The sequence below is a fragment of the Thunnus maccoyii genome, chromosome 7 (genome assembly GCF_910596095.1).
Source record: "Thunnus maccoyii chromosome 7, fThuMac1.1, whole genome shotgun sequence".
Classification (NCBI taxonomy): Eukaryota; Metazoa; Chordata; class Actinopteri; order Scombriformes; family Scombridae; genus Thunnus; species Thunnus maccoyii.
In genome coordinates this window covers 26128773-26156421 of record NC_056539.1, presented here as the reverse complement: position 1 = coordinate 26156421, position 27649 = coordinate 26128773, and the positions used below count along the sequence as shown (strand labels likewise).

The 27649-nt window shown below is 40.4% G+C and overlaps 1 protein-coding gene across 5 annotated transcripts in view; it reads left to right on the top strand.

Annotated features, from left to right (window-relative positions):
- ddah1 (dimethylarginine dimethylaminohydrolase 1) overlaps positions 1 to 27649 on the top strand; it is a 128244-nt gene that overhangs the window by 87987 nt on the left and 12608 nt on the right. For 4 of the 5 annotated variants that reach the window (XM_042417350.1, XM_042417352.1, XM_042417351.1 and 1 more), the window contains 2 exons: positions 18106 to 18205; positions 20505 to 20578. In XM_042417350.1, coding sequence (XP_042273284.1) covers positions 18115 to 18205; positions 20505 to 20578 — 165 coding nt within the window. In that variant the 5' untranslated portion in view covers positions 18106 to 18114. Of the gene's footprint in view, positions 1 to 10478; positions 10498 to 13942; positions 14052 to 18105; positions 18206 to 20504; positions 20579 to 27649 lie in introns of those variants that run through there. The other variant, XM_042417349.1, reaches the window with a different exon arrangement.

Genomic DNA, 27649 nt, shown 5'->3' with positions numbered 1-27649 from the left:
TTAATGGTGCAGAATTTTCAAGAACTGCAGAGGAAGGGAGGCTTTGGAACGGAGGCAACTAGAATTCCAACAATGTTCCAGTTCAGACCTACCACCAGGAGGTTCTCTGTGTTTGTGTTTGTGTATGTGTATGTGTGTGTGTGTGTGTGTTGCTGGCATAGACCGGTGGAATGGAACGATGTTAGATCAAGTGGTAACCGTGGAATTTTCTCTTCATCTGCTTTAAGCTTTCCTAAACCACCGCTGATGCTGCCAGAGACACCATCTCTAGATGATAACAAAGGCTCACCAGCTGTGCGAAATATTCTCTCTAAAACTTAACCTAGCTACTCCAGCACGCCTACGCACAGACAGACACGTATACACATATACACACAACCTAAGGCACAAAGTATTCAAACCCTTATAAGGTAAAATCGCAGGTCGGTTTAGAGTGAAATCTGTTTTGCAGCGTCCCAGGCGAACTTTGGTATTTGCGGCTGGGAAAAGCATCAAGTATGCAGAAAGGACATCCTTCAGTGTTTGTTTTCTCTGCTTCCCTGTATGCATCCTGTGGTTCTGACTGACTGGCTGCTGGCATTACGTAAAAGCCAGACTCCGTGCTTATATATTTTTTTCCACCTCAGTTTTGGTAAATGATTCAGCAGAGCCTGACTAAATGAATGTTTTCAGAGCCTGGTTATTAGTATAAACAGCTTGCCATTTTTTCGGGGCTTGACGTGCTGATCGTTCCAAATTTGTGGTTTGTCTTTGTGTATGCTGCACATTTTATGCGACGTGACATTTCATGCACATGTGCCATTTTAATAAGCATTTGCAGATTTTCGGTATGTGTTTGATAAGGGATTGATTGATATTGATGCACTTTTAAAATGTGTTGCCTACTTTATGCAAGTGCATGTGTCCCTGTGTGTGTGTGTGCCTGTATGTGTGTCAGTGCATACCTGAGCTCCCAGCTATGTAGTTAATCACGTCCAGCTACCGTCATTCAATAAACCCTGATAGAAATGGTGACTCACGCCACAGCTATCCCACAATGCCCCCTTCTCCTCTTTTTATCACCAGCTAGTAATTATGTGCTCCAGTGAGAGGCATGCGAATCACACACACGCATACACAAACACAAACACACACACACAGGGACACACACTCAGCTTGATTAGTAAACCTAATGGATCGCCTCGCTCTGTATTCCAAGAACATTCCATAAAGCAGAGAGCCATATAATTGCTTTCTACCATCAGAACTGTGACAAGCATTACAGCTCAACCTCCTCCTCCTCCTCCTCCTCCTCCTCCTCCTCATCCTCCTTCATCTCCTCTTCCTCTGAATCCTCTTCCACCTGTTATTCCTACCTCATCCCGTTCTTTTTCGCCTTAAATCCATTTCCCCTTTGGATCTTCGAGTGAAATTAAGAGATTCTGTGGAATACGAAAGGGTTCATTTTCCCTTTCGGCTTCCACAGAGCCTGTATAGTTCAGTCTCACTGCTGTCATAAACCCCCCAACTCCCCCGGTTTCTAGTAAACCCAGCTGTTTTGCAAAACAGCAAAGAGATGAAGGAGACCAAAATCAAAAGTCAAGAATCTAGCAAATGTAGAGCACCAACTATTGTTTTCAGGAGTCGGTGGGAACCAAAACAGAGCCAAATGGCCTTTCATTCTTCAGGCAGTCAGAAACTCCAATGGGATGCTCATGTTGCTCTTTGTCTTCTGGATTTGTAAATTGTTTGCCAACAGGTTAACCATAACATATTCATAAGAGACATAATGTCTGGCCTGTGTTTCTGGAAGCTTGTTTTGTTGCGTCACCGCCTCCTAGTGGTCAAAAATCCCTGCATGCAGCTTTAAGTTAAATTATTTTATCATTTTATATTCAAATCAAATGCAACAACAAATGCAAAACCAGTTGACTTGAACTCCATCTGTGATTTTATATGTATTAAATGAATTATTAAATGATTAAATAAGACCTTTTGAACTGAATTTAATAAAGCTTATCATTTTAATATAGCATCAGCTTGTCAATAATAGGTATATTTTACTTCCCAAGTTGCAGAAGCTGTTGTTGTCTGGGTGGCAGTGGTGCAGAAAAAAAAGTGCTTTATAGTAACTTAGTGCACACTGACAGACAGCAACGTGAGGGTAGACTACACATATTGTGCTACTTATACAGATGTAATACCACTCAAGTACCATGTACAGTCAGGCCACATGAAGCATGATAATAAATGAGGTGAGGTAGTATTTGTATTTGGTGTGTACCTTTAATGCATTCAGTTTAATTGTCTATGAATATTAATATGCCTCGCTGCGGTTAGACTTTGTTTACATTTGTGAGGTTATCAGGTTGACGCCGGCACAGGGCCTTGAAAGTCTCATAGGTGCAGTATATGTGTGTGTGTGTGTTTGTATGTGCATGTAGTACTTCAAAACATTTCACTCAGGTGGGGCAGTCCTGAATCATACACAGGCTCACACTTCGGCATCCGGTATTTGCATTTACAGAATTATCCGCGCGTTGGAGTGAAAATACGCTCACATAGGAAAACATGTTGTTTTCACTCACAAGTACAAGCCACAGTCAAGTTTGCACATAGTCATGCATTCTTTGTTAGCTTAAGTTTCCATGTTGAAGCAAAGGCTCGGCCGGGGGCTATTTTCCTATCAGCTTCCCTCACCCAATGAGGTCACTCCATCCAGAATCCTGAGAATGTCAAGAATGGGGAGGTTTAAGAACTTCTGAACAGCGCTATATGTTATCAGATGGAAAGGGGCTGATTGAGCGGAGGGAGGTCGAAATGTGATCCACTTCTATAACAGTGAAATGAAGGAGGGGGGGAGGGGATAACAGGTTTCTTCACCTTATAGCTGCTTCTCTAATCTGCAACCCACCTATTGCAGATGCCAGGACTTTACGTCAACACTGCTTCATTTTCATTGTTTTAAATTTGACATGGATATCAACAAGGACCCTTAAAGCTGGAGTATGGGACCTTTCTGGCAGTGAGAGTAATTACAAAAACACTGTTGACACATACTTACATCACAGGCTCTGCCATAGCCTACTCCGTTGCCCATGTTGCGGTTGTAAAACAGTGGATAAATTGTTTTGAGCGTCACACAACCTCTGCGAAATGACTCGTTTCACTATCAGAATTTGATCTATTTGATCCAATAACATTTGGAAAGTTTAGAGGAGCCGCATGATTAAATTATTTTTCCCCATTCAAGTTAGCAGAACGCTAACCGGAAGTTTGTCTGCTCTGGTGCGCAGAGCATGCACAGTATGCATTCATCCGGCCAGCACGGGAATGTCAAATCCAACGCCAGATTAAAAACTCTGGTATACTATGAAATACAGAGAGATTTATCTGGCAGTGATAGACTTTATCAGCACTGGGTGAACTTGTTTGGCAAGGGCTTGAATGTAACATTTATATGTAAAAGTTCTGCACTGCAGGTTTGAGATTATTACAATATTCTGTCAGCAAAATCTATGTTCAACACTGCATTCCAGATCCTGAATTAGTGTAGGGAATTTAACCCTAGAATCGTTTGTAGATTAGTTTGGATTACTTTGATGAGATCAAAGGCTGTCTGAAACTGCACCCCAAGTGAACTAGTTTGTAACAAAGCCACATGCCTGTCACCATTCAGATGTATGTTCTCTAAGGTGAAATAGGGCATGTAGGCTAATTCTTTCTAATACTATACAATAATACCTCTGTAAGCTGAGCATTTGATCGGAGTCACAGTTCAGCCCCAGTCTCAGCGAAAGGATGTTTTCTCAGTAGTACATTATGCAGATAATGCCAATTCATATGGAGATGTTAAGACTGAGGATTTAAAAAATGACAGTCTTGTTATTCACTATCATAGCAAATGCATCCCTCCCTAAACTCTCCAGGTACACGTGCGAGGCAGACATTCAGTGGAAATATTATTATCATAATTCATTTTTTTTCCCCACATTATTTAAACTATCCTGTAATTCTGTGATTCTTTATAAAGTCTTCACTCCCAGGTTGTTAATCATCATAGAATGATCAGTTTTCAAAACAAAACACTCAATATGAGTCAGTATGATTCTTGGAAATGTCTGCTACCAAACTGAAGCGTGAAGTGTAATACAGTGGAACCTTGTATCAATAAAAATAAGCAGGTACGTACTTGTAAAAATTAAAGCACACTGTAATCTTCTGCTTGTTTTTGAAGTGATGTGATGAGTCTCTGTCGAAATAGTTTTTTTTCATTGTTTTTGTTATCTTTGAGACATCCTTTCGACTCAAGGGTTAATCATCTATAATGTATTTCAATCATTATAAAAGCTGCCCAGTTATTTCCCGAAAGATGAGATGTCCCATTGTCCAGACGAGCAGAGAGGGTGGGGGGGACAAGGGTTGGTAGTCTGTATGTTTTGTTTTTTTTTTTTTTTTCTTATGGGGCTCAGGCGGAGATGCTTGCTATTCCCTCAAGTGTCTGGAAAGTGTGCCGTTTCCATTACAGTCTGTCTCGTTTCACTGCAGCAGGGGCGATGTTTTTGCATGGAGGCCCGGGGGTAAGAGGCAAGCTCTGTGGCCTTGTGAGTCCAGGCCTCAGCAGTGCGAGGTAGAGGAGGGAGTGGCTGTGGCCCTCTTAGACACACGTGGGTCACATGTGGTGCTTCAAAGACATAGCTGGACGGGCCTGACTGCTGGCAGGCTGTTAACAATGAGAGGAAAGCAGAGGCAGGCTACCAGGGACTAAATAGTTGTGGTGGCCAACTAGAGGAATGACAGGCTTACTGGTTTGCTAGTTAGCAGACTTACCAACAGGCTAGCAGGCATGTGTGCTACATGGATGGCTGCATGTTTGTACCCTCTTTGTTAGTGCACAGTCAGCCATGAAGTTACAGTTTAGTGTGCATTGAACTGAATAGCATGTGATTATGTAGCACAAATAAAGTCTTTGGCTCTCTGAAAATGCACTGTATACTTTTTTTGTTCTTTTTAGTTTAAAAGTACACGGAGGCCTCAAAAGACATCTAGTAAAATATGCCACTTTTATTCCAGATTTTATCAGTTTAGTCATCCTCAAGCAGCTGCAACCTTGTATGATGACATCAGTAGTAGATTTTAATAAGCTGGACCAATGCAGACTGACATGCAGCCAACAGCCCATCTTCTGATAAAAGTATAATGAAGCAGTTAAGGCTTTTCAATGTGTCAACTGTAGTAAAATAGTCTTGACAGTAAATACATACATGTACATAACTGTGTTAACAGTCTCCCACTAAAATGATCATCATTGTACACTGATATGATGAAATCTTGCTACTTTATTGACTGATAGTAGGATTGCCTAATAGTCTCTGTCCTAAAGGAAAACAATACCTAGAAGACATATTAAATTTATGAGTTGTCTCTGCTGTTTCTCACTGTCGGGACACTGCATCCTACATTTCTGTTACATAATTTTCAAATCTGACTTTGCACTTGCTTAATGTCTTTCCTGGCATCTCACAGCCATGAAATAAAAACCTTGCAAACTGTCAAAGAAAATAAAAAACTCTGCATTATAATCCTAGTTAAGTGATGAAATACTCATGCAGAACATGATACCATGATGTTTCAATTACAACAAAGACCAGACCTCTACCACCAAAACCTTTTAATAATATTTTTTTCTTTTAGCTTTGCACTAATCTCTATAAATAGATATCCGCATATGAATGCAGAATCTGTAGGCAACAGGACAAGATTTTGGTACCAGAAGCGTTCTGGTTTCCGTTTGTAGTCTGTAGTCCGAGTAGTATTGACCAATCAGTTTTGAGTGGGCTTTGGTTGCACGCAGGTAAACAATCTGTGTGGCACTATCATTCACTCAATGCTGTAGCAAGTGTGTGAGTGCAGGTACACTGTGTCACTAAGGTTATTAAATGGGTTCTTCACAACACAGATGATTTGTTGAATTTGGCTTGCAGCACCTCCAGAAGATGTAACAGTAATCTATTTTAAAACCTTTCCTTTCACACCAGAGCAGCTTATTCTACCTTCAGCCTGCACTTAGACCTGTGCTTAATTGTTTCCAAAATAATTTCTGAAGAAGCTATTGATACGGTAAAAGGTAAATCAGAATTGACTTAACAGTTATGAGCTGCAGGATTAAGCTAGCTTTACACAGGCTACTGTGAAGATCAGAAACCAAATTGTATCAGCTATCCAACAAAGACTCTGAAGAATGAAAATACAAGCAGCCATTCTACTGTATACCAGAACAGCCATGCCAGCTAGTTTGAAACAAACAACCTAAAGCTAAAATGCAAAGACATTAACCTCTTCGATGTCCACTTTACTGCTACAGCAGATTTCATTGTATCTGAAAATATACCTGAGACGTTAAAGAGGTATACCTGTGTGCAAACTGTCATTTCTAAAGTTAAAAAAATGATGCGATCATCTTGGATTTTCTCAGAATTTGTGTGCTTCTATCTACAGAAGGTCTGTTCAATTCTTCGAACACATCATCATGCAAAGTTAACTACCTCACTACTAAATCCCTGCAGTATGGTTAATTCCACATGGTTTTCTTCTATTATACTTTAAAGGCAGATCTCAGGATCCAGCCCTGCTGGTTAACATTAGCACCTGACCTCTTGTTTCATGCTGAAAGGAGGAAAAAAAATCTTTCTGGGAAAGCCCTTCATTAACATTTATGGGAAACCTTTTGGCCCATCTTGTTTTTTTTTTTCCTTTTCAAGATTAAAACACATACTCTTTTTCCTCATTTTTCCATACCAGCCCCTCCCATACATCTAACTGCACATGGCTGTTTTGGGAAATCCATCATAATGGGCAGTTAGTCTGTACTTTGCCTGGCAAACTCTCTACTTTTATCCCCTTTGGGAACACATCCATTGCATTCTTTGGAAAGCGTGGGTGTAACCGTGTGGTATGATGGTGTTTTCTTACTGCGGAACGCACTGTGTTTCCAGGCTCTTTTTAGTATTCTGGACAAACCAAAGAGGAACAACCGCTGGAACACCTCAACAATGAAAAGAATGCAGATATGAGGAGGCATCAAGAGATTTTCTACAATCTGGACAGTATGTGTGTCTTCAAAAGGTGGTCAAATAAAATTATATAAGCTCACAGCCAGATTCTGGTTTGCTTTTTCGCAGATATTCAGAATGTCAACAGCATGAACAAAAAATAACAGTATCGAGGGAACAGCCTTTGCCAGTCATACTCCTCATATCCAATGAGGTCAGAATTCTCTGACTCTGACTCCCATTAGCCCCCCCCTTCTCGCTGTGGCTTTCCTGACCTCTTAGCCGGGGGTTCCTCTCTCTCAGCCGACACCATACACTAAGAGGACTCCCTGTGTGGGAGGGGAGGGAAAAAGAGAGAGGGAGAGAGAGAGAGAGAGAGAGTAGGTGGGGGGGAGCCTTCAACAAGAACTTCATCTTAACGTGGCTTACCCCTGTCTGTGATTCTCCGCCTCCTTTCTAGACCATTCTTGTAGCTGTGTACTCTCTCTTCTGCACTGCACTCAAAGCACCAAACATATCTTTCTCCTTCCCTGGAAAGGCCATGGTAGGTCAGGCTCCGGGCCACATAAATTCAGACAAACCTTGCAGAGTGTGTTTGGTTGGACATTCCGTTCTTTGGCACACCTTGGGCCTCACAAATGTTGAAACAGATTAAATATGCTGCAGCTCTGGGTATTTTTACTTTGGCTTTCCGGGGGCCTCAACTCGTGGAACTAAAACAAACACAATGGGGATTCCTACTCAAATCGTCTGAATTGAATCATCTTTGGTACACGTGAGACGGATGCCAAGGTTTGATTCTGTAAGGGTAATAAGCATTGGTTAACCGCAGCGCTCGGAAAGCCTGACAGGTTATGGGAAATAACTTCTTGTGACAGTTGTCAGGCATTCCACTTTCCATTCAACATTTAGTCCTCTTTGTCAGTCCTCGACCATATGTACTTCAACAAAACCTCCCTGGCAGATGTTTATAGTTCATCCTGTTTCCGTATGTCATTCAGCGCAGTCTGATTTAGTTGTTCAACAACAGTTTCTAGACGTTCCAGGAACCCCACACTTTTTCCCCGGCTTGTTTAAAAACCATACCAGTGTGTTGGCAAGTTTCGGCTCTTTAAAGGGGACATATCATGCTCTTTTTCTGTTTTAGATTTTTTTACTATTATGATGTAGGATGTCTATGTTAAACACGGTCAAAGGTCCAAATGTGAACGTATTTAAAAATGCTCCTTGAAAGTCAAAAGCCCAAGCTTCAACCTGTTCTGAATACCTTGTTTACAATACCTTCGTTTGTTACCTCTACTTCCTCCTCGTGATGACATCAGATTGTTCATGCATGCCCATAAACGGCCGTCTGTTGGTAGCCTTTGTTGCTAAGGTTGTTCAATGGGTTTTTCACATTGTCCACTCACATATTTCGGATCGGATTTGGGCTTGAATATATTCGTTTGTATTTGAGAAATTTCCATTTGGAGTAAAGAACAAGAAAAAGAAATGTAATCCTACTACCACTGTTTGTTTATGTAGCCTCACAAGCTGCCAGAAGTCAGCCAAAACACAGCTTCCGGAAACTAACCAATCTGGAGGGGGTCCTTAAAGAGACAGGAGCTAAAACAGATGAGGATGAACTGCGGGGCTGCATAAAGGACCAGTATAAGATAAATAAGGAGTTTTTTTAACTGTAAAAGCCCCTAGAACATAAACATACATAGACCTGGAAATGCGCATATGTCCACTTTAAAGTGTTGTTTCACTTGAATTGCATATTTTCTCCTTATGTGAATTACAGGTCTAAGGATAGACGGTGTCGTTTGAACAGATTTTAAAGCCCTATAAAACAATAAAAAATGGACTTTATTCAATCCAAGTACTAATTAGCCATACCGATAGTTTGAGATATCCTCGTCTGATATTTCTGCATTCATCCTAATACAATTAGGTTGATATGAATTTTGTTTGTCGTGTTCACAGCATTATAAAATGACTTTTGAAAAACTCCACAACAACTTTGTATCCCCATTGCTCATCATAATCCACAAGAACATGTAGTCAACACATCCTTCTTTGGTAGAAAGTGGTTCCAATAAAAACTGTTGACAGTGTGGTCAAAAGTTGCTTTTGAATGTTTGAATTGAATTAATCTGTGTTTTTGGCACCAGAAATGTAAATTCACCATCATTGTATCAGGTTTACCTTCCCAGATGTCCATTGGCTTCCATTCATTTCTGTGAAATACGATAAATCAATTAGCAGACTCAGCAGACTGATTGATTTGAAAGGTTTGTGCTGCATTACCTGATATTGATTGGTATTTGAACAAAAATAAAGGCAGACTTTAGTGTAATATGGCCCTCTGATCAAATGCAGACTTTGTAGTTACACTGTAGCACATTATTGAGTGAATGAAACACACAAGGTGCTCACCTTGAACTCCCAGCCTCATCACCCTTTACCGGAGATGTGGGTGGTCCTGTGTCTGTCAGCCCAGGTAGGCCAAAGGTGACAACGAGTAGGGTTTCTCACTCAGGTTTCCCTTGAGGAAAAAAAAAAAAAGAAAGGAAGAAGAAAGGCCATACAGCTCTGTACATTTTCAAGATAGACAGCCCTTACTGTCCCATCACTTGCTATAATGGTCAAATATTACTTTTCACTGATTTGACTATTAGCATTTTATTGCTTGGGATAATAACATCAGGTGAACAGCTCAAGTGTGAACCTCAGTTTATCAGAGAAGAACTGACGAACTTTATAGCCCTGCTTAAAATGTTGGAGGAGAGTGGAACGACCTTTAACCAAGCCAGCACTCACAGTGCTGACATGAGGCCTCCAATCTTTGGAATATTTCACTTTTTCCCAATTGATGTCATACAGCACAGGAAATCTTGGTCGTAAAAGCATTTTATTAGCGCTGCTTGTCGGTGGTATAGAGCAGAGCAACCTGGAGGGCATGAAAGCTGTTCGTCCTAAGTACAAACAACCATTGTTGATGTCCAACCAGCCTGCATTGCAGCAGTGCTTGCCAGATTATTTCTTTTTTTAAAAAACAACAATACAGCATGGATAGTTGTGATTGTCAAGCATGGGTTTATTGAAAACGAGCAAACATGCTCCAAGACATAAAATTTTCCTGTGGCAGCTACATTTTTTCGTAGTGCAGTAATGTTTGATAAGACATTTTTTAGCAGACCAATGCAGCCAGGCAAGGTTGAAATGTAATTCTCCATGAGGTAGGCGAGTTTATTGGCTTTTCCCCCTTGTTTGGGTATAGAGGTCCAGTCAGTGGGGGTCAAGCCCAATAAACATGGAGGAGTCAGTGCCAAGTGGAGAGAATGTATTTACTGAAGCCCCCTAGGTTTTTCCCCACGGTGGAGGCTCATGTCCATTCGTAACCAGCGGCCTCCATCCCTCTGCTTTCCAACAGTTCCTAGCCTGCAGCTCTCCTGTATTTGTGGAGCCATCACAGTGAGAGGTAGGCAGCAGACACATTCTTTACAGCCCTGCTGATTGGAGTGAGCACTTTATTTGCTCTGGGATATACTTTGGACTTGTCAAACAGACTCATATTTCTGTTTATTTTTGCTGTGCTCTGGTCTGCTTGGGTGTCTTTCTATGTGAGCGTGCACTGTGACCAGCAAGGTGTTACAGTACAAGAAGTCACTCCTCCTTTCCTCTCTTACTGATGAAGTTTCTTAATATTCTTTCATATTTGATAAACTTATTTAGATTTTCTTTCCCTTATCTTTTCCTTGGAAAGGTGTAGGGTCTCATTTTCTGACAATGGATGATCCCAGAGCTTAAGAGTTCCATCTAAGAAACTCCTTAATCTGTAATCATTTCCTAAGAACCTCTGTGGTTGCAATACTTATCTCAAACACACCACACATCATTGAGGGTTTGTAAGATAGGTTTTATGAATATCTGAGCTTCAAGATTAATTTGTAAAAAGGGACCTAGATCTCTGGGGCTTCAACCTCCTCAATCTCTTGGAGGTAGATAGATAGATTGTTTTATAAAATGACCCTTGGCTAAACCTTTCCGCAAAAATGAGAAATTACCACTTCTTTTTCTTGGTAAACAGACTTTTATATCATCAGCTCAGGACTCAAACTGAGACCCATGTTCACTGAAAGATTAATGATGAGATACAGTCATTTTGCTACTCCTCTTCAATTTTGGTTTTCTATCTAATAATAATAAAAGGAGTAGAGAATAAACAGCCACTGGAGCATTAATAGAAAACAAATTACAGAGAAGTCTTTATTTCTATTTATTGAGTCTCCACAAAGCCAGTCATCAACACTTTTATGTATAATTACTGTACATGAAGAGTAGCGTAGCCTTTCTCAGCTCTCTGACATGCAATTATCTCACACAGAGCATATGCTTTTACAAAGCTGAATACGCCCCATTTAACAATCAGAAGCATAATGCCCTGCGCTTTTACTTTGTTCCTCACTATCTCTCCAAATGATTTGTGCAGTGCTGGCCTTGCTGCTATCTCCCACTGCTCTGACGGCTGTAAATGTGTCCAACCGGGACTATAGTGTAGCATATTCCTCCTTGGAGCCCTGATATCCTGGGAGCCCCAAGTGAAAGGAGTCTGACAGTGCAGTGGGTTTGGCTGAAACAGCTCTTTTACTGAGGCTGACTGCCAGATCCTTGTGGTTGATGTGGTGCAAGGGTCTCCAGAACTGCTACTGTTAACTGTGCACGCCTTCACATTGACCTACTTCTCAACATTTATGTAATCCTAAAGCTGATGGAGGGATTGCAAGAGAAGGGGGAATGTCATGGCTTGGTTAACCACAGGTATGTTCCAACATACACCAAGGATTTGTTTGGATAACGCAAGGACAGGCCATGGAGGGCTTGTTTTCTTTTGGCTGCTACTAAATGAGTTGTTGTCATTTCATACTTACGTTACAGGCTGTGACAGTGTTAACTCTCGCAGTTAGTTGCCTTTAGGAATGTACCGTTTGACCACCATGACAGCATCAGACTGGGCCCTTTTTTCCATGTATGCTTGTACCTGTGTGACTCATATATGTGTGTTTTTTTGTGTTTTTTTATCTAAGTTTATTTGTGATTACTATTCCTGCAAGGGGGACTGGAAAAAATCATTAAGTACTGATTTCCATTCAGCACTTCACATTGTCAGATTCATATTTTTTATGTGTGTATCCTGTGTGTATGTAGAGACATTTGTGTGTGTGTAGTGGGGTGTAAGATGATGGTAACAATAGCCCTGTCAGAACCCATTACAGCTTTTGTATTCTATTCTGATTTTCTCCCTCATGGCTGCCATTTATTCAAGCCATCGAACACTTATCCTAAAGAAGCACTCAGGGAAGCTACTGCAGTGGCAGACATTTGACAAATCTATAACTGAGCCATTTAATCACACTCGCTCCTTTCAACAAACAAAGGGAATCATCTTTCAGCTTCCTCCATGACGTGAGAGATTTAATACCTGAAAGGTCAGATAGCCTTATCCACTTTGTGCTTGCATAGCTAATGAGGTTGATTTCCCTGAAATGCAGTCATTATTCTCATTCTGGTCTTTGAACTTTCCTCTGCATTAGGCCTCTGCTATCTGTTACGATCATCATCTGTGTCCCGGATGTCCAGCCAAAGCTTCAGCTATGACGCACAAGATGCACTGTTCAAATTTGTGCCCATTTGTCCACACAAGCAAGTCACTTTTCCTCTTTTCCTTTGTTTTGGCACACAGCTCTTTGAGTCAGTGGATTCCTACTTTTGACCCACAGAGCATTATTACCCAACAAGCAGTTCTTCTCAGCTCTATGAGGCCTTTTAGCATCTTTCATCTCATTTTGGTTTTATACCTGCAACTCTACTGTTCTGGTTTACTTTCATCAACTCTGATAATCACCACAGTACTCATCTGTTTTTACAAAAAAGTTCTGATAAACTGACACTACATGCCCAACCCCAAATGGCACACAGACAAAGTTATCAACAAGCTGGTGAACATAGTGAAGCCTTCAGCAGCTAAAGAGCCAGATAACGTTCTCATGAGTTGGGGGAGAGCAAAACAGAGCTAAAAGGAGAGCAAATATTGGATTTAGAATCATCAGATGACCATAAACTTAACTCTAAATGAACGCTAATGCTGCTCTGTGTCTGCTAGATGTGTAAATAGGAAACTGTTCTCTGATGTTCACCTTATCAACTTTATAAGGTGATCATCCCGTATGTCAGTCTTGTGCTTACAGCTTTTTGTTCTGCTGCCCCCAAGTGGCATCAATATATGTAAGATTAAGATGTATTGTCTTAAAGTAAGGGTACAGAATAGTTGTAAAAATTCAATTTTGTTCTTCTGGATTGAACCTGCAAAACCTGACAAGCTCATTTAAGGCAAAACATTTGAGAACCAATAATTTCTGTTGTTATGCTAATATTAAGCCAAGTGCTGTTTGTCATTATGCAGGAACCCAGTTTCATTTGCATTGACATTGATTTTACATACTTTATAAATTTACAAATAGCTTCACAATTGATATCTGTTAACTTAATTTAAAAGGGTTAACCTCCTCTGGTGTGAGGCTCAGAGGAATGCTGTATCCCCATTATGTCGGAGCGTGGGACTCTGTTGCCTGGTGTAGGGAGGCTAGGATGACCCTCAGGAATGCTATTGTTGTGTACTCTATTCCCTTTCCAAATGCACCATGCTCTATCAGACTGATGGTCCTTTTTAGCAGAATGCGATATCCACGGGTACCAGGGGCGAGAGAAGGGAGAAGGGGTCCATAAAAAGCCCCAAATAAAAGGCTGTTCTCTCTGCTCCATCTCCCCTGTCCTGTGCTGGAACGGCAGGAATGTGGCAGGCAGACCGACTGGCCCTCAGAGCCTTCAGCCCCTAATGAATTTTAAAAGGCCTTTTTCATTCAAAGCAGGGTGCTGGCTAACAGCATGTCGCCTGGCCAAGCACTCAGGGGAAAAGGAGGAGAGAGGAAAGAAGAAGAGAGGAGCACAGGGAGAGAAGAAGGAGGTGCTGGCAAAGTGAGTTGGCACCTAGGCAGGATGGGGTATTGGATGTCCCTCACAATGGGAGATAATAGGCCACTCTGCATGGGAAGCCACTGCAGGAGCATTCTTGACCCTGTCACGAGGGTTTAGAGAGGTTAGAGGGAATGTGAGAGACAGAAAAAATAAAGAGCATGAGTGAAGAAGGAGAGGTAAAGAAAAAGGGCTAGAGAGGAGAGACACGGTGACTGAAGACAGGGTAATCTGCAAAAACAAAAAGGTCTAAAATCTATCTTAATATGGCACTTGAAAGCACCTGTTAAGGCTACCAATTTACTGTTGATAATAACTGACTGTTACTGCAGAAAATTACTGTCAGCTTGAAAGTATATTGACCTATACTGTATGTGCACTATATACAACAGGTATTGACATAGACATGCCTGACTTAATGATCGATGGACCTGAAATTGGTGACTGTACCTCTGTGGGTAAATTTATTTTTCTGTAACTTCCAGCTTAATCTACTCTGATTAGCAGTATATCGGGGGCAGCTGTTGCAGTGAGTGGCATGCCAATTGTTTTTCCACTATACAGCAGTTAGCAGAGTTTTCTTTGTCCGTCATGATAACAACACTTACAATAATGCTCTGCCACAACCTACAGCATAACTGTGAAAATAACTAAGAATTATTGTCAATTACTGTACATTCACTGGCTGCTTTATTGTAGAAGCACACTTGCCTGTTTATGCTAACTATTCTGTTTTATTCTGACTATGAATAACATGGCTGTGACTCCAAAACAGCACATGTAGCAAACAGGTCTAGCGGTTCAGTTACCGTTTGACGTAATGTGTGATCCTGCCAAATATATGGGTTATTCGGTCCAATGAATCTCAGTTTCTGCTACAACATGCTGATTGCAGTGTCCAAAAGTGCAATAACCAACATGAAGAATGCAGGCAGGTGGAGGTGTGATGGTGTCAGATGGTGATGGTTTTTTTGGCTCACGTGAGGCCTTTTGGTGCCAACTGAGAATTGTTTAAACAACGCCCTATGGAAGCACTGTAGTGGAGCTTTGTGGACATTGTACTCTTTTGTTTTCAAATGAATACTTCTGGCATGAACAAGATTCCCTCCTATGACTCCTGCACAATCGCTGGATCTCAGTCTCACCGAGCATCATTTGGGATCAGATGCATGTTTGTTGACAGTTCGGCCTGAATTCCTTTTAGATGGCTTAGGACTTTGTTGAATTCATGCTTTAGAATTCAGGATATTTATTTTATAAAATGGACAAATATTTTGTATTTAAAATTATTTTTGCACTTTCTGTTTGGTGCCACTGGTGACAGTGGGCCTACACACCTGAATGATGTGTGCCAAAATCAGCCCAGGCTTACCAGTCTGACATTTGATGTCAGCAGCATAAGCTAAGCTAGCCTGGTATACTGCTAACTGGAGCTGATACACACCAACTCATCCAAGTCTGCACCCACCAAATGTAGCCAAATCCTGAAGCCAGCTGCCCAACTCAAATGACAACCTGGGAAGAATCAAGCCAAACCACTACATGGTGCTGATGTAAAATGCAGGTTTAAGTCATTGGAAACTGGTGGGGGAGTAGATTGGATGATACTATCACTTGGCTCTAAGATACTGTCTGTTTTGTGAAATGTATGCTGATTGAATGTGATTTTTACTTAATTTTAGTTGCATGACTTATGCAAGTTCTTCTTACAGGATTTTGGCAACAGTTTCTGTTTAATTAAAGTCAGTGATAAATTACAATAAGCCTGTAATTCATCTTAGTGTAGTCAGTGCAGTCAGTTTATGCATGACCATTCACAAATTGTATACACACGACCATTACTTCACTGCACTCAATCTTCTCCTCAGTGTGCACTAACTATTTTAGTGAAGGGAACTACACTTAAAAGTGGCAACATGATACTTATCCACAATATTTTTCTCCAGTTTGTTCTTTTTCTACTCAAGCATCTTTACTTTTTTGTTCACATCTCTTTTTCCACTTGCACTAAATCTTTCATCCAGTTTTTGGGTCCATGTGGAAAGACAGCCTAATTGATGTTCTGTACCACACGCACACACACAGCAGACAGAGCAGATACCATACTGCTGTCTATGTATAGGGGCCATTGCAATTCACATGGTGGTTGGTGTGGGTGGGGGGGGGCTAAACACCCTTTGGGTCACATCACCTCCAGTGATGTCAGAGGAAATGCCAGAGAGCTGAGGTAAAAGGCTCCTTAATGCAGTCCGGCAGATTCCTGGGCAGACAACCGCTGTGATAGTGAAAGCTCCAGTGTGCCACAGCCAGGAGGAGAAAGGAATAAGCAGTTGCTGATAATGATGGTTGAGACACAGCACAGTATGAAACAATGGCTAATGCGTGTAGCCCAGTGGGTAAATATCAACCCACAACAGTCAAACAGAATCAATTCTCAGCCTTTGCGGCTAAAATGTGAAGTCACTGCTCTTCAGCTTTGTTGTGCAGACCTGGCCTTGCAGATGTGCACAGACTTGCAACCGGATTTTTTATAAACAATTGTCTGAAGTTTCCTCACATATGATGAATCAGTGATGGAATAACAAGAATAACTTTGCAAGCACCAGCTAAGACACCAAAGCAATGACACATTAAGAAAACATAACACATGACTTGAACAAACATCACAAGCATACATTGTCTGTCAACCATCTGGATTGTTTACTTCTTCAGAGCTTGACTCAACCTTATTATTTGCCACCCAACATATCTACAGACCTGACTAAGTGAAGAGCAGACAGTCCCTTGGCGCTGCCTTGGCTTGCCTCGGCTTTGCAAGAACAAAAAAATGAGAGGGATTAACTGTTACCTATACTTAATATGCTGCACGCTGGTGCTGCATTTAAGAAACCATTAATGAATTTGTGAACCCAGTCTCTTGGAAGGACACTGTGTTCCTCCTGGTTAACTGCAGCAGTAAGATGAGCAGAATGCCTGCAGTGAACATGGAGGGGGAAAGTTTGATTATCTTGTGGGATTCCACTGTCTCACTTTTGGAAAGTGAATCGATTGGGAAAGTGCCACACAGTTGTGAACCATTTGTTTAAAAGGCCATTTAAAGAATCAGTTATACAAAAAACAGCCATAAAAACTGAAGAATAGTAGCATGTAGTTATTAAATATTTTATTTACCGTTATGTATATGTGCATACAGATGTGTGTGCATATGCAGGAATCTATTGTGTTATCTGGGAAGTGCATGGCAGTCTACCTGGATGACCTCATGGTGCGGCCCTCCACAAATGAGTAGAAGCAGAAGCATTGTGTTCGCCAAGAAGCACAGTGAGCCGGCTGAGGTCATAGTGAGATAGGGCTTGTGGAAACACTGATGCTCTCGCTAACATGATTGGCCTTGGAAACTACTCCCGTAGGAACCCCAAAAACAGGACAGTAAAATCACACTGGGCGGTCAGACAGGAGAGCAGACCAGCCATGGTTCAGCCAAAAAAAGACCTGCTCTTTCCTCAGGTTTTGAGCCCAGCAGAGAGGACATGCAGGTGAAATGTGGATTTTTCAAATTTTCCATCCAGGAGATGGATTTCATAATATATGCTAATGTGTTCCGGGTGGCAGCCTTTCACTTCCTCCTATAAATATATGAAAGACAGATGACCCAGAACATGAGGACAGGAAGAGGCATTTGTAAAGTTTGTGTTGGTCCTTCAGTGTACTTATTATCTGGAGCCACTACCTCGTAAAAGTTTTAACATACTTCCTCCAAAATGACATCATTTCATGGCTCATTGAAATGATGTCATCCCAACCTGTTGGAGAGAAAAGGTTTCGTTTCATTGCACTCAATCTCAGGGACCTAAGCATTGCTTTAGGACTGATTTTCATCATCTTGTTTACAGATGTCTGATTAGAACTGGACCTTATATTACTAATTTTGACGATAGGAAATGCTGATTGCTTGGAGCACTTCTTTATGGTGTAGCTTACTGTATGTAATCATAATTCAGTCCATTGTTTAATATCAGCAGATGTTTTAAATGTATTTCTGTTTGTGTCCTTCCAGGTGGAGGCAATGACAGGGGCTCTGAAGGAGTTGAATATGAACATTGTGGAAATGACTGATGAGAACGCCACACTGGATGGAGGAGATGTCCTTTTTACAGGTAAGCTACAGTGTCCCCATCAGTCACTATATTTTGTTGATGTCCTATTACTTTCACAACATTAAATCAACCAACAGAACCCTGAGCCCATCCCCATGAAGGTAGACTACGAGTTCAAATATGAATTCATGCAACGGTATATTGCATCGTTGTAGAGCAGAGCTGTGAAGACCTTTATAAGCTATAAAGTCATTTAATAGATCCAATTGCAATAGATCAAAATTGTTTTACTTGGGTGGGCACATGACAACAAGATGACCAAGGTCCATCATAAACAAATGTCCAAGGGTATTTTCATTGTGCATTGTTTTACTAGTTGTCCGTTCATAAATGAATGAAATATGTAGATGAAACCATAAAGGTGAAACTGGCCAACTTTGGCTTTTTAATCTAGCCTGAGAGGTGGCATTATGATATCTGAGTCAGTTCATACTGGTTGGAAATGTGGACATATGCTAGATTTAAATGTTTTGGAGGAGGCCATATGTTTGCTGTAGTTTCCTACAGATACACAGTTACTTACTGCGTTATATTTTAGTGGCACTTTTAATGTACAAAACACTTCTAAAGTGTTGTACAACATTTGTTAACAGATAAAAAATCAAAAACTTTCATACATCCTTTAAAAACTGCAACGGACAAATCATCATTTAACTGGGATTTAGTAATGAAAGTCTTAAACCCTGTAGAGGTGTCAATGTTCATAACACTTCTCATATTAAAGTATTGAATGGAACAAACAACATGCAGATGATTTTGCTTTTCTTAGCGCTTTAGAGTTTGGCTAAAAGTTTTTTAAGATGGCTCTTGGAGAAAGGCCGATCAGTCGTTAAAGAGTAATCCTTATCTATTTCAAACCCCAGTTCACAATGTGATGACAAATAGCATGTTTTTAAATCAATCATCATACAAACAAAGTGAAATATTTTCTCTAATCTGAACAATAAAATGTTATACTTTGGTGACTCTGAGCTGGTAAACAAAAACTTCAAAAAAAAACAAGTCCTTTCATCAGCTTGCATGAAGGTCAGGAATGACGTGTTTCCTGCTTTAGATTTCCCTGTGAAGCCATAACTGAAAACAACAGAAATGTTCCGACCATTACTAAATATATTTTAAAGCACCAACATCCTAGGTATTGTGGTAACTTTAGTTTGAAATTTGAAATACTGTACATGTTTTTGATTGGCAGGTGTCTGTTAAAATTGTATAACAGGATGCTTTATGTTGTGGCATTCTTCGCTTCCATTGCATCCATTATATTTGCATATTAAGCCAGCTAGTCCAGTGTTATTGCTTACATAATATACTAAAAATGTGTGTCTCTCTTGCTTCAAAACATAGTAAAGGATCAGGGAGAAGACTGACAACTGACCAACCACATTAAGACAGACAAGGACTATGTGTATCCTTGATGATGAAGTACAAATAAGAGTGGTACTGTAAGCAGAAAATCTTAGAAAGCAGTGAGATGCTGTAGCAGGGCATGAGCCTCTGCAATTACAGCCCATAGACAGTTTACTAAGCGAGCAGACTATTGCGTGTCTGTAAGTACGTGTCTGTGTTTTGGGATCCTCCACAAGACATTCCACAGTACGACCTTGGTGACCTGGTGCCTCAGCGCACTAAGCAGAATTTCCCCTGAAAATAATCTGTTGCAAAAAGTTGTTTACCATACAGCATAGTCCAATCAAATCAGTGGGAATCCAGGATCTCACCATGGGCCTCATACTCCTCTGGCATCGGGTAATAAAATTGATGAAGGCAGAGATTCAAGAACATGGTGGTCTTTATTAGATTTTCTGTACATTCTGTTACAGTCGTGTGGTGAGTCAAAATGTGGGTCAGTGTCTTCTACACTGTGCAGGCCACTAGGAAAAAAGCATAGTACACTTAATTGGGTTTCTAGACACTGGCTCTGTGCTCTCGTTCCTTCCAGCTGAAATCGGTTTCACATGGCAGGGCTAGAAACATTTCCTGTTGGCAGGGCCCCGGCTAACGGCTCATTTTGTAAAGGCTCAGCAGCTACATAAGGAGCCCATCCCTGGGCTCAGTGTGCTGCAGCAGCCTCGCCAGGCATTCAGGGCTGTCTGTTTATGCCCCACCATACTGACCACAGTTGGCTGCAGTGACTGCAGTGTTCAGCTTCTGTAGCTCCTCAGACTCTCTGTATTTCTGGGGTTCAAGATTTTTAAGCTGAACTGCTCTAACGTTTATATAACTTTCTCGATGTGGTATGTGTGTTCATACTGTAGATATTTTCTTACTCAGCTTCAGTGGCGTCTGATTCTTTCTCCAGGTCGAGAGTTCTTCGTGGGCCTTTCCAAAAGGACCAATCAGAGAGGAGCAGAGATCCTTGCAGATGCCTTTAAGGTGAGTTGAAGTGGTGCAGGGGTGGAAAAAATAGCCAACTTAGAATATACACTAAAGCAAAAGTAAAGGTATCTCTCTGGAAAATGACTCTGACCATCAAAAAAGCAGTAAAAGTATAAGCAACCTATCACACAATTTAACACAAGTTAGAGTATCTGAGTTTATGTACTTAACCCTCCTTGAAATTATTTATTTTTGCCACTTGGGGGCAGCGCAATATATATCTCCTTTTAAAGTAGATACATTATGGTGAAGGTCTTAGCTAACTTAATTTAGACGACCAGCAGACATAGAGCAACATAAGCATTCATTTAGAGTCTTGTTTGTGGCCACGTTGAATATAAGTCCAACATTCACTCTCCTTTTAGCTCTGTTGTAAAGAAATATCAGGCTCTTCTGCCATTAAATACTCAGTTATGTTCACCAGCTAGTTGCAAACTTGGTCTGTCTGCTGTTGGAAACAATGCTGATGAGAGCTGTAAGCAGCTGTAAGTAATGTTCTTTAGAACTGAGGGGAACTGCAGAGTGCAGTCATGATTCTCTGTGGGTCACTCATTATGAGTGACTCCTTTCACACGAAATATAGTCATCTGACCCATTTTTCAGTATTTTTCAATCTGGACCCTATTTTCCCATCTTTTTGTGTCTAACTGACAAACAATTTTTGATACTAAGCAAGAGCACTTCAGTCAGCAGCTGCGAAACGGGCTGCAGTGTAATCTGACGGGGCAATTGCACCTCGTCAGTGTACATACACTAAAAGTGCTTGTTTTTGCCACTGACAGGCTCAGACTGTTATTGTAAGTGTCTGACAACATTATGCAAAGGATCATACAGAGAACTAAAACATTTTTCTTTACCTTTCTCTTGATCTCTCTTACCTCTGCCTGTTATTGCGTCTAACCAAGTCTCCCTCAAGGAGAAGTCTCATTCTGAAATCTCACGAGAGTTAAGTTGTTATCGAAATCAAACAAATATTCAACACAACAAACTCGTCCTGGCACTCCTCTCTCCAACTGTCATGGCTGAATATTTAGCTGATTTTGAAAAGAACTGAACTCTTGTGAGATATTTGTAATTGAAACAAGGAAGAACACCATCATCAATTAATGTCTTCTTCTTCTTGAAAATTGCATTCAAATCTCATTTTTGCATCAGCCAATTTCAAACTCAAACCAGTGCCTCAACAAACAAGGACAACTGAGGCAGGGTCTGGAAAGATGAGATCTAGTGTAAATGGTGAGCTTAGCAACTAACATGTCAACATAAAGTCTCTGATGAGGATATGGCTTATGTTGAAACGTTGGTTGCTGTACCTTATTAAAAGCAATTACGATAACCATGGGCCCCATATCTCATTAAATGACATATTTGTGACCTGTTTTTAAAGATCTTCAGTAGGAACTCATAGGTTTGGGGCTGAGAGCCACAGTCAGGGTTGGGAAGTCAGAAAGTATTGAACGACAGACATCGGTGCATTGTTGGCTGTGGTCTTTTCATGGGATTTGTTGACAATTCAAAGAAAAATATAAAATACCAGCCTTCTCCTTTAAGTAGAAAGCTATATTAACAATATGTAAGCCTAGTTTACGTCTCTTTTCAGCCTTTGTTAATGTGAATGTTTATGTATATTAAATGGTTTCACCATATTTTACTTTCCAACTACTTTCTGACTAATTTCCCTGTGCTGTGGCCTGACCTTCATAGCCACAACTTAGCCTTCCATCTCATAAGATGCACACATCCAAAGGAAATATTCTGCAAAATATCCCAAACATCGCTGAAACAACAGATTTAGGCAAACAGGGAAGATTTAGGCATGCAGCCTACAAACAGGGTCACAGTGGGGGTCACTAACACAGACTGATCCTATCTGTCTTGTTTACTGTTATTGTAATACTGCAGACTTATCTGTATCGTTTTTGGATTTGCGCTGAGAGACCATGACAAAACAGAAAAGCCAGCTGAATCACAAGTTCATAGGTGGGTCATGGCATCAAGAGTTCAACACATTGCAGTAACCTGAATAGCCTTATTGCTATGTTTCCATCTTCCCATCTGTATCTGATTGAAGTCCCTCATGATGGATTCCTCTTGTGTTTTCTGTTATTTTTGATAAGACGGGCCTTAATGATGCATCTTTGGCAAATGACAATAGGAAAAATTGCTTGAGCGTCCATTATTGTTTTTTCCATTTTTTATCAGATCAGTACTCCTATCACTGTTGTTTTTTCCTATCATTATCAAATTAAGGATAATTTTGTTGCCAGGTTTGTTTAGCAGTCAACAACTACGTACAGATGTTTCTTTATGGTCCTTGCAGAGGTCAGGGGAAATGGTGCTGTTGATTGAATCAGTTTATTCAGGAAGAAGTAATGTAGAGTCCAAACCACTTCTTTCCTTCTATTGCAAAGAGGCATAAACTCATACCAATGTGTTGTGCCAATAAGACATTGACAAATCAGCACTCACAAGTCAGCACTCGATCGCTATGTGTGAACTGTTCAAAGAAGCGTTCCAAGAGCTTGCCAAGAGCTTGCCGATGCGACGCAGACACCCAAAAGATATCAAGCAGGCTAATTATCTGGACTGTTAGGGAGTCCAAACCCTGTTGTGTGAAAAGTGTTGTGACTGGCAATGAAGGGGGCAACAACAGCAAGCCGTTTTACCATTTAGCTGGACTGAATATGTTTTGCAGATATCCATATTTCTTGCGTACGCTAGTGATTTTATATAATTATTAAAAAATATTAAATTTTTTTAATGGAAAGTCTATGAGAGGAATGTTTGAAACATGGTACCAATAGCAATGTGGTCAGTTATTACATGTTTTAGGTTTTGGCTAATAACTCATGAACCGTGAGGCAAAGAAAAACAATATTGGCACATTATGTTCTTTGGACAATGCCAATTCAACTGATATAGGCCATGCCCATTTGCGCCTGGAAAAATTTTCCTCCATTTTGTATATTTTGGTAAACATATTTTTTTGCTTCTGTTGGCACGTATTTCATCTAATCTTCACCAAACTTTGTATATACCATATGTCGATTACCCTGAGTAAAACTTATGAGTTTGTTTTTGGGTATCACTTACCATTTGTTTGTAATTGGTTACCAAGATTTTGACGGTGTGGTCTGATGTACTCAATGGGCCATAACTCTCCAATGCTAAATTTGATTGCAACCAAATTTGGAAATGTTGTACATACAGCTACACTGCATAAGTGTGTAACATTTGATACAATTCTACCCACAAGGGGTGCTACTGTAATATTATAATATGATATTTCTACAATTCTGTTGTCTTTAGTAAAATGAAACTTGGTACAAAAGTTCTCCATGAGAATGTGCACGACATATTAAAGCATGGCATCGAAAGCCCGACCATGTGGCTATTAGTGAAACACCACCATATTACATATTAACTGCCATATCTCTTACATGTAATATTCCATGGCAACCAAATTAAGCAAAGTTCTACATGCTGAACAAGTCTGTAGCATTTTCAGCTGTGCTTTGCAATTTATTTCAGCTGTCAGCATTCACGTGCATTTTCCGCAGGAAATGCATTCTTTAGTTCTAATTGTAGATATCTGAAATTGCATTTTAAATTACATCATTTGTCCTGGGAAGAATGTCATTGTGGATATCTGAAATCTTCTTTTTGACTAGGAAGAACTGAATTACAGATATATGCAATATATATCCAGTCTAGCTATTAAATGTTAAAACGGCCACTTATACTTTGTAAGGATTTTTAGATATCTTAAATTTAGTTTTGGCCAGTACAGTCAAAGTTGTAGATATCTTGAAATACAATTACAATAATACAATGCAGTTTAATAAAAGAACCATTCTGACTTGTGAGAATATAATTTTGACTAGGTATAGGAGTGTGGTTCGATTACATGTTAAAATGGCTTGCTATAGGTGATGACTTCTCGTGTGTTTTTGTGACAAAACGTAGTTTGGAGACCAGACAGACTCATCTGGGATTCCTCCTGAAGATCTTGTTATGTGTGATCCCCTGTCACTGGTCAGTCATGTAGTGTGCAAACCATAACGACTTCAAGATCCCCGATTACAAGACAGAAAGTTGTGTAGTGTGAACAGTACAGTACAGCGATCTGAAGACTTTGAAAGGCATGTAGTGTGATCAAGGCATTAAGATTTGACTTGATAACAAGAAACTTGTATTTCTAATTTTACACTGCAACAAAACTTCCTGTTCATGGATAAGGAATGCAGAAAGTTCACATTACATAATTCCCAATTGTGCTTCTGTATCTTCTTAAGAAGTGCCAAGACAAGATTTCAGGAAAACATCAAGGATAGGGTAATTTTTTTTTTGTTTTTGTAAGTTTTTTTTGCGTGATAAATTGCCAATGACTATCCAGTTACAATAACTGTTTCAGTGAATCATAGCACTCTAATTGAGAAAATGATGCAGTACAAATATTGTGAAATGTGTTACCATATATTTGAGTTCACAATAGTGTAACAATGGAAAGTGGACACAATTCTTCATAGGGTTTCATGAAGCTAAGAGCTGGAAAAACCCATTCAAAACATATTGTGTGATTAAGAAAACACATGGATGTCAGTTGACAAAGTTATTTTAAGATAAGATAAGACAGACCTTAACTAATCCCAAAGGAAATTCTTGTGCCAGAGATCGCTCAAAAATTACAACAACATAAGAATAAAAACAATAGAGTAATAAATGTAGAGTGTATAAGGAGTAAATGCTAACACCAGTGCCTAACAGAATATCAATAAAAGCAAGATACATTTATTAAAATAAGTAAACTAAAATAGAAAAGTAATATTGCGCATGATATTTATGACACAATATTGATATTATTGTTCTCAATGTCTGATGTTTCAGCTGTCTTTCCCACAGAATGGGGGAGGAGTTATACAGTTTGATGGCCACTGGTAGAAAAGACCTCCTGTGATGTTCTGTGGTGCACCTCGGTGGTCTCAGTCTACAACTGAAGGTGCTCTGATATGACGCCAGTGTGGCATGCAGGGGATGAGAGGCATTGTCCATAATACTGAGCATCCTCTTCTCTGATACCTCCACCAAAGACTCCAGTTCCGCTCCCAGGGCAGAACCCACTTTCTTGATGAGCTTATTGAGTTTATTAGCATCGACTGTCTTCACCCTGCTACCCCAGCACACTACAGAGTAGAAGATGACGCTGGCCACCACTGAGTGATAAACATCTGCAGCATGGTTCTGTTGACATTGAAACTTCAGAGTCTCCTGAGAAAGTACAGGCAGCTCTGATCTTTCTTGTACAGAGCCTCTGTGTTTTTACTCCATGCCTTATTGTCTATGTGGACGCCCAGGTACTTGTATTCCTCGACAATGTCTACCTCTTCCCCTGATGCTGACTGAGTTCAGACAGGTCCTTTGCTTCCTAAAATCCACCACCAACACCTTAGTCTTTGCGAAGTTGAGTTGTAGGTGATTTAGTTCATACCATTCCACAAAACTGTCCACCACACTCTTGTACTCAGCCTCCTGTCCCCTGCTGATGCAACCCACAATGGCAGAGTCATCTGAAAACTTCTGCAGGTGGCAGGACTGTGAGCAATATCTGAAGTCTGAGGTGAAGAGTGTGAGCAGGAAGGGAGATAAGACCGTCCCCTGAGGTGCCCGCCTGCTACTCACTATTACGTCCGACACATTGCTCTGCAGCCTCACATACTGTGGCCGACCTGTGAGGCAGTTGGTGATCCAGGCCACTAGTGGAGCATCCACCTGCATGACCAGAAACTTAGTCCTGAGCGCAAACATCTTAGGCGCCAACCATAATTTATATGGTCATATAAATATATTCACATGGAATCAGGAAGGAAAGGTCTTGGAAAGCAAGCTTAAAGTCTCATACCCTATCATAATTCAAATTACAGCTGAATATCACTTCAAGGTTTACAAATCTCAGTAGGGTCCAACTCTGGTTTTAGCAAATCTCAAAAGGCTCATAGTATGTCTAACTGTCACAAGCTGTGAGCACTTGTATCAAAGGCTCAATCAATCAACTTGAAAGTGGGAAATTCTTTCAGTCCAGTAAATCAGTAAATCAAAATCTAAACAGAGTCAGTGGTGAAATTATGTTGTTTCGACAGGCTATGCCGTAATTCTGCAAATATGGACTCCAGGCTTTAATTCTTGAAAAATAATGAGGTTTTCAAGTGACATTTTTATGAAGCAGTCATCAAAAATGAGCCGCAAAAGGCTGCGGATAAATTCAACACTAAAGGCCCAGATACAGTACTGTAGCAATGGTCCTATCCTTCACCAATTGGACAATATATCATCAGTCAGTATAGATGCATGAATGCTGCTTTTATTCTTATTGTGAAAGGTGAAGACATTTAAATGCATGGAATCCTACATAAACACAAAGCTTTCTGCCATAGTTTGCACAGCTTTGGTCATTTGACTTAAGAGATTTCTAGATTTCTATTTTTTCCTCGCTTTTCTCACTGGTTTAAATTGGGTGGGGATCAGTGGAAAAAGTAGATGTCATGTATTTGCATGTACCAGTCAGAGTTAACATTTCAAACTAAATGTGATGACAGTTGTAGTGTTGTTTGTTCATGTTGCCAGGCTACTGTCAGTTACATTTGATCAAACCGCACCCACACAGTCCTGATGAAGAGGATGAACTAAGCTTTTGATAATTAAACTATAAATAAATTATATGGGTGTTTTTTTCTGACTTTTTTCTTTGATTGTTGCTTATTTAGTCTCAAATATTTAGATACCTGAATCCTCAGTCAGCAAATATACTGAGGTGTTAATAAATCAGTAGCAGTGAGTTGTTTTACATGTAAGTACCATTTTGTAACACTTCTGATGACAAGTTTGGCATGCAAACATCCTGCAGTCAGTGAAAGCTTCTCCAATCAGGCTCCTACAAGTTTCTCTGTAATCGTCCCTTGAGCCCTGTGCTCACTGACATCATCTCCCAGACACTCCTGCTGTTTCCGCCCGAATTGCCCACTACTTTATTTTAAAGGCCACTTGAGACCTCATGTAATGGCATTCCACAAA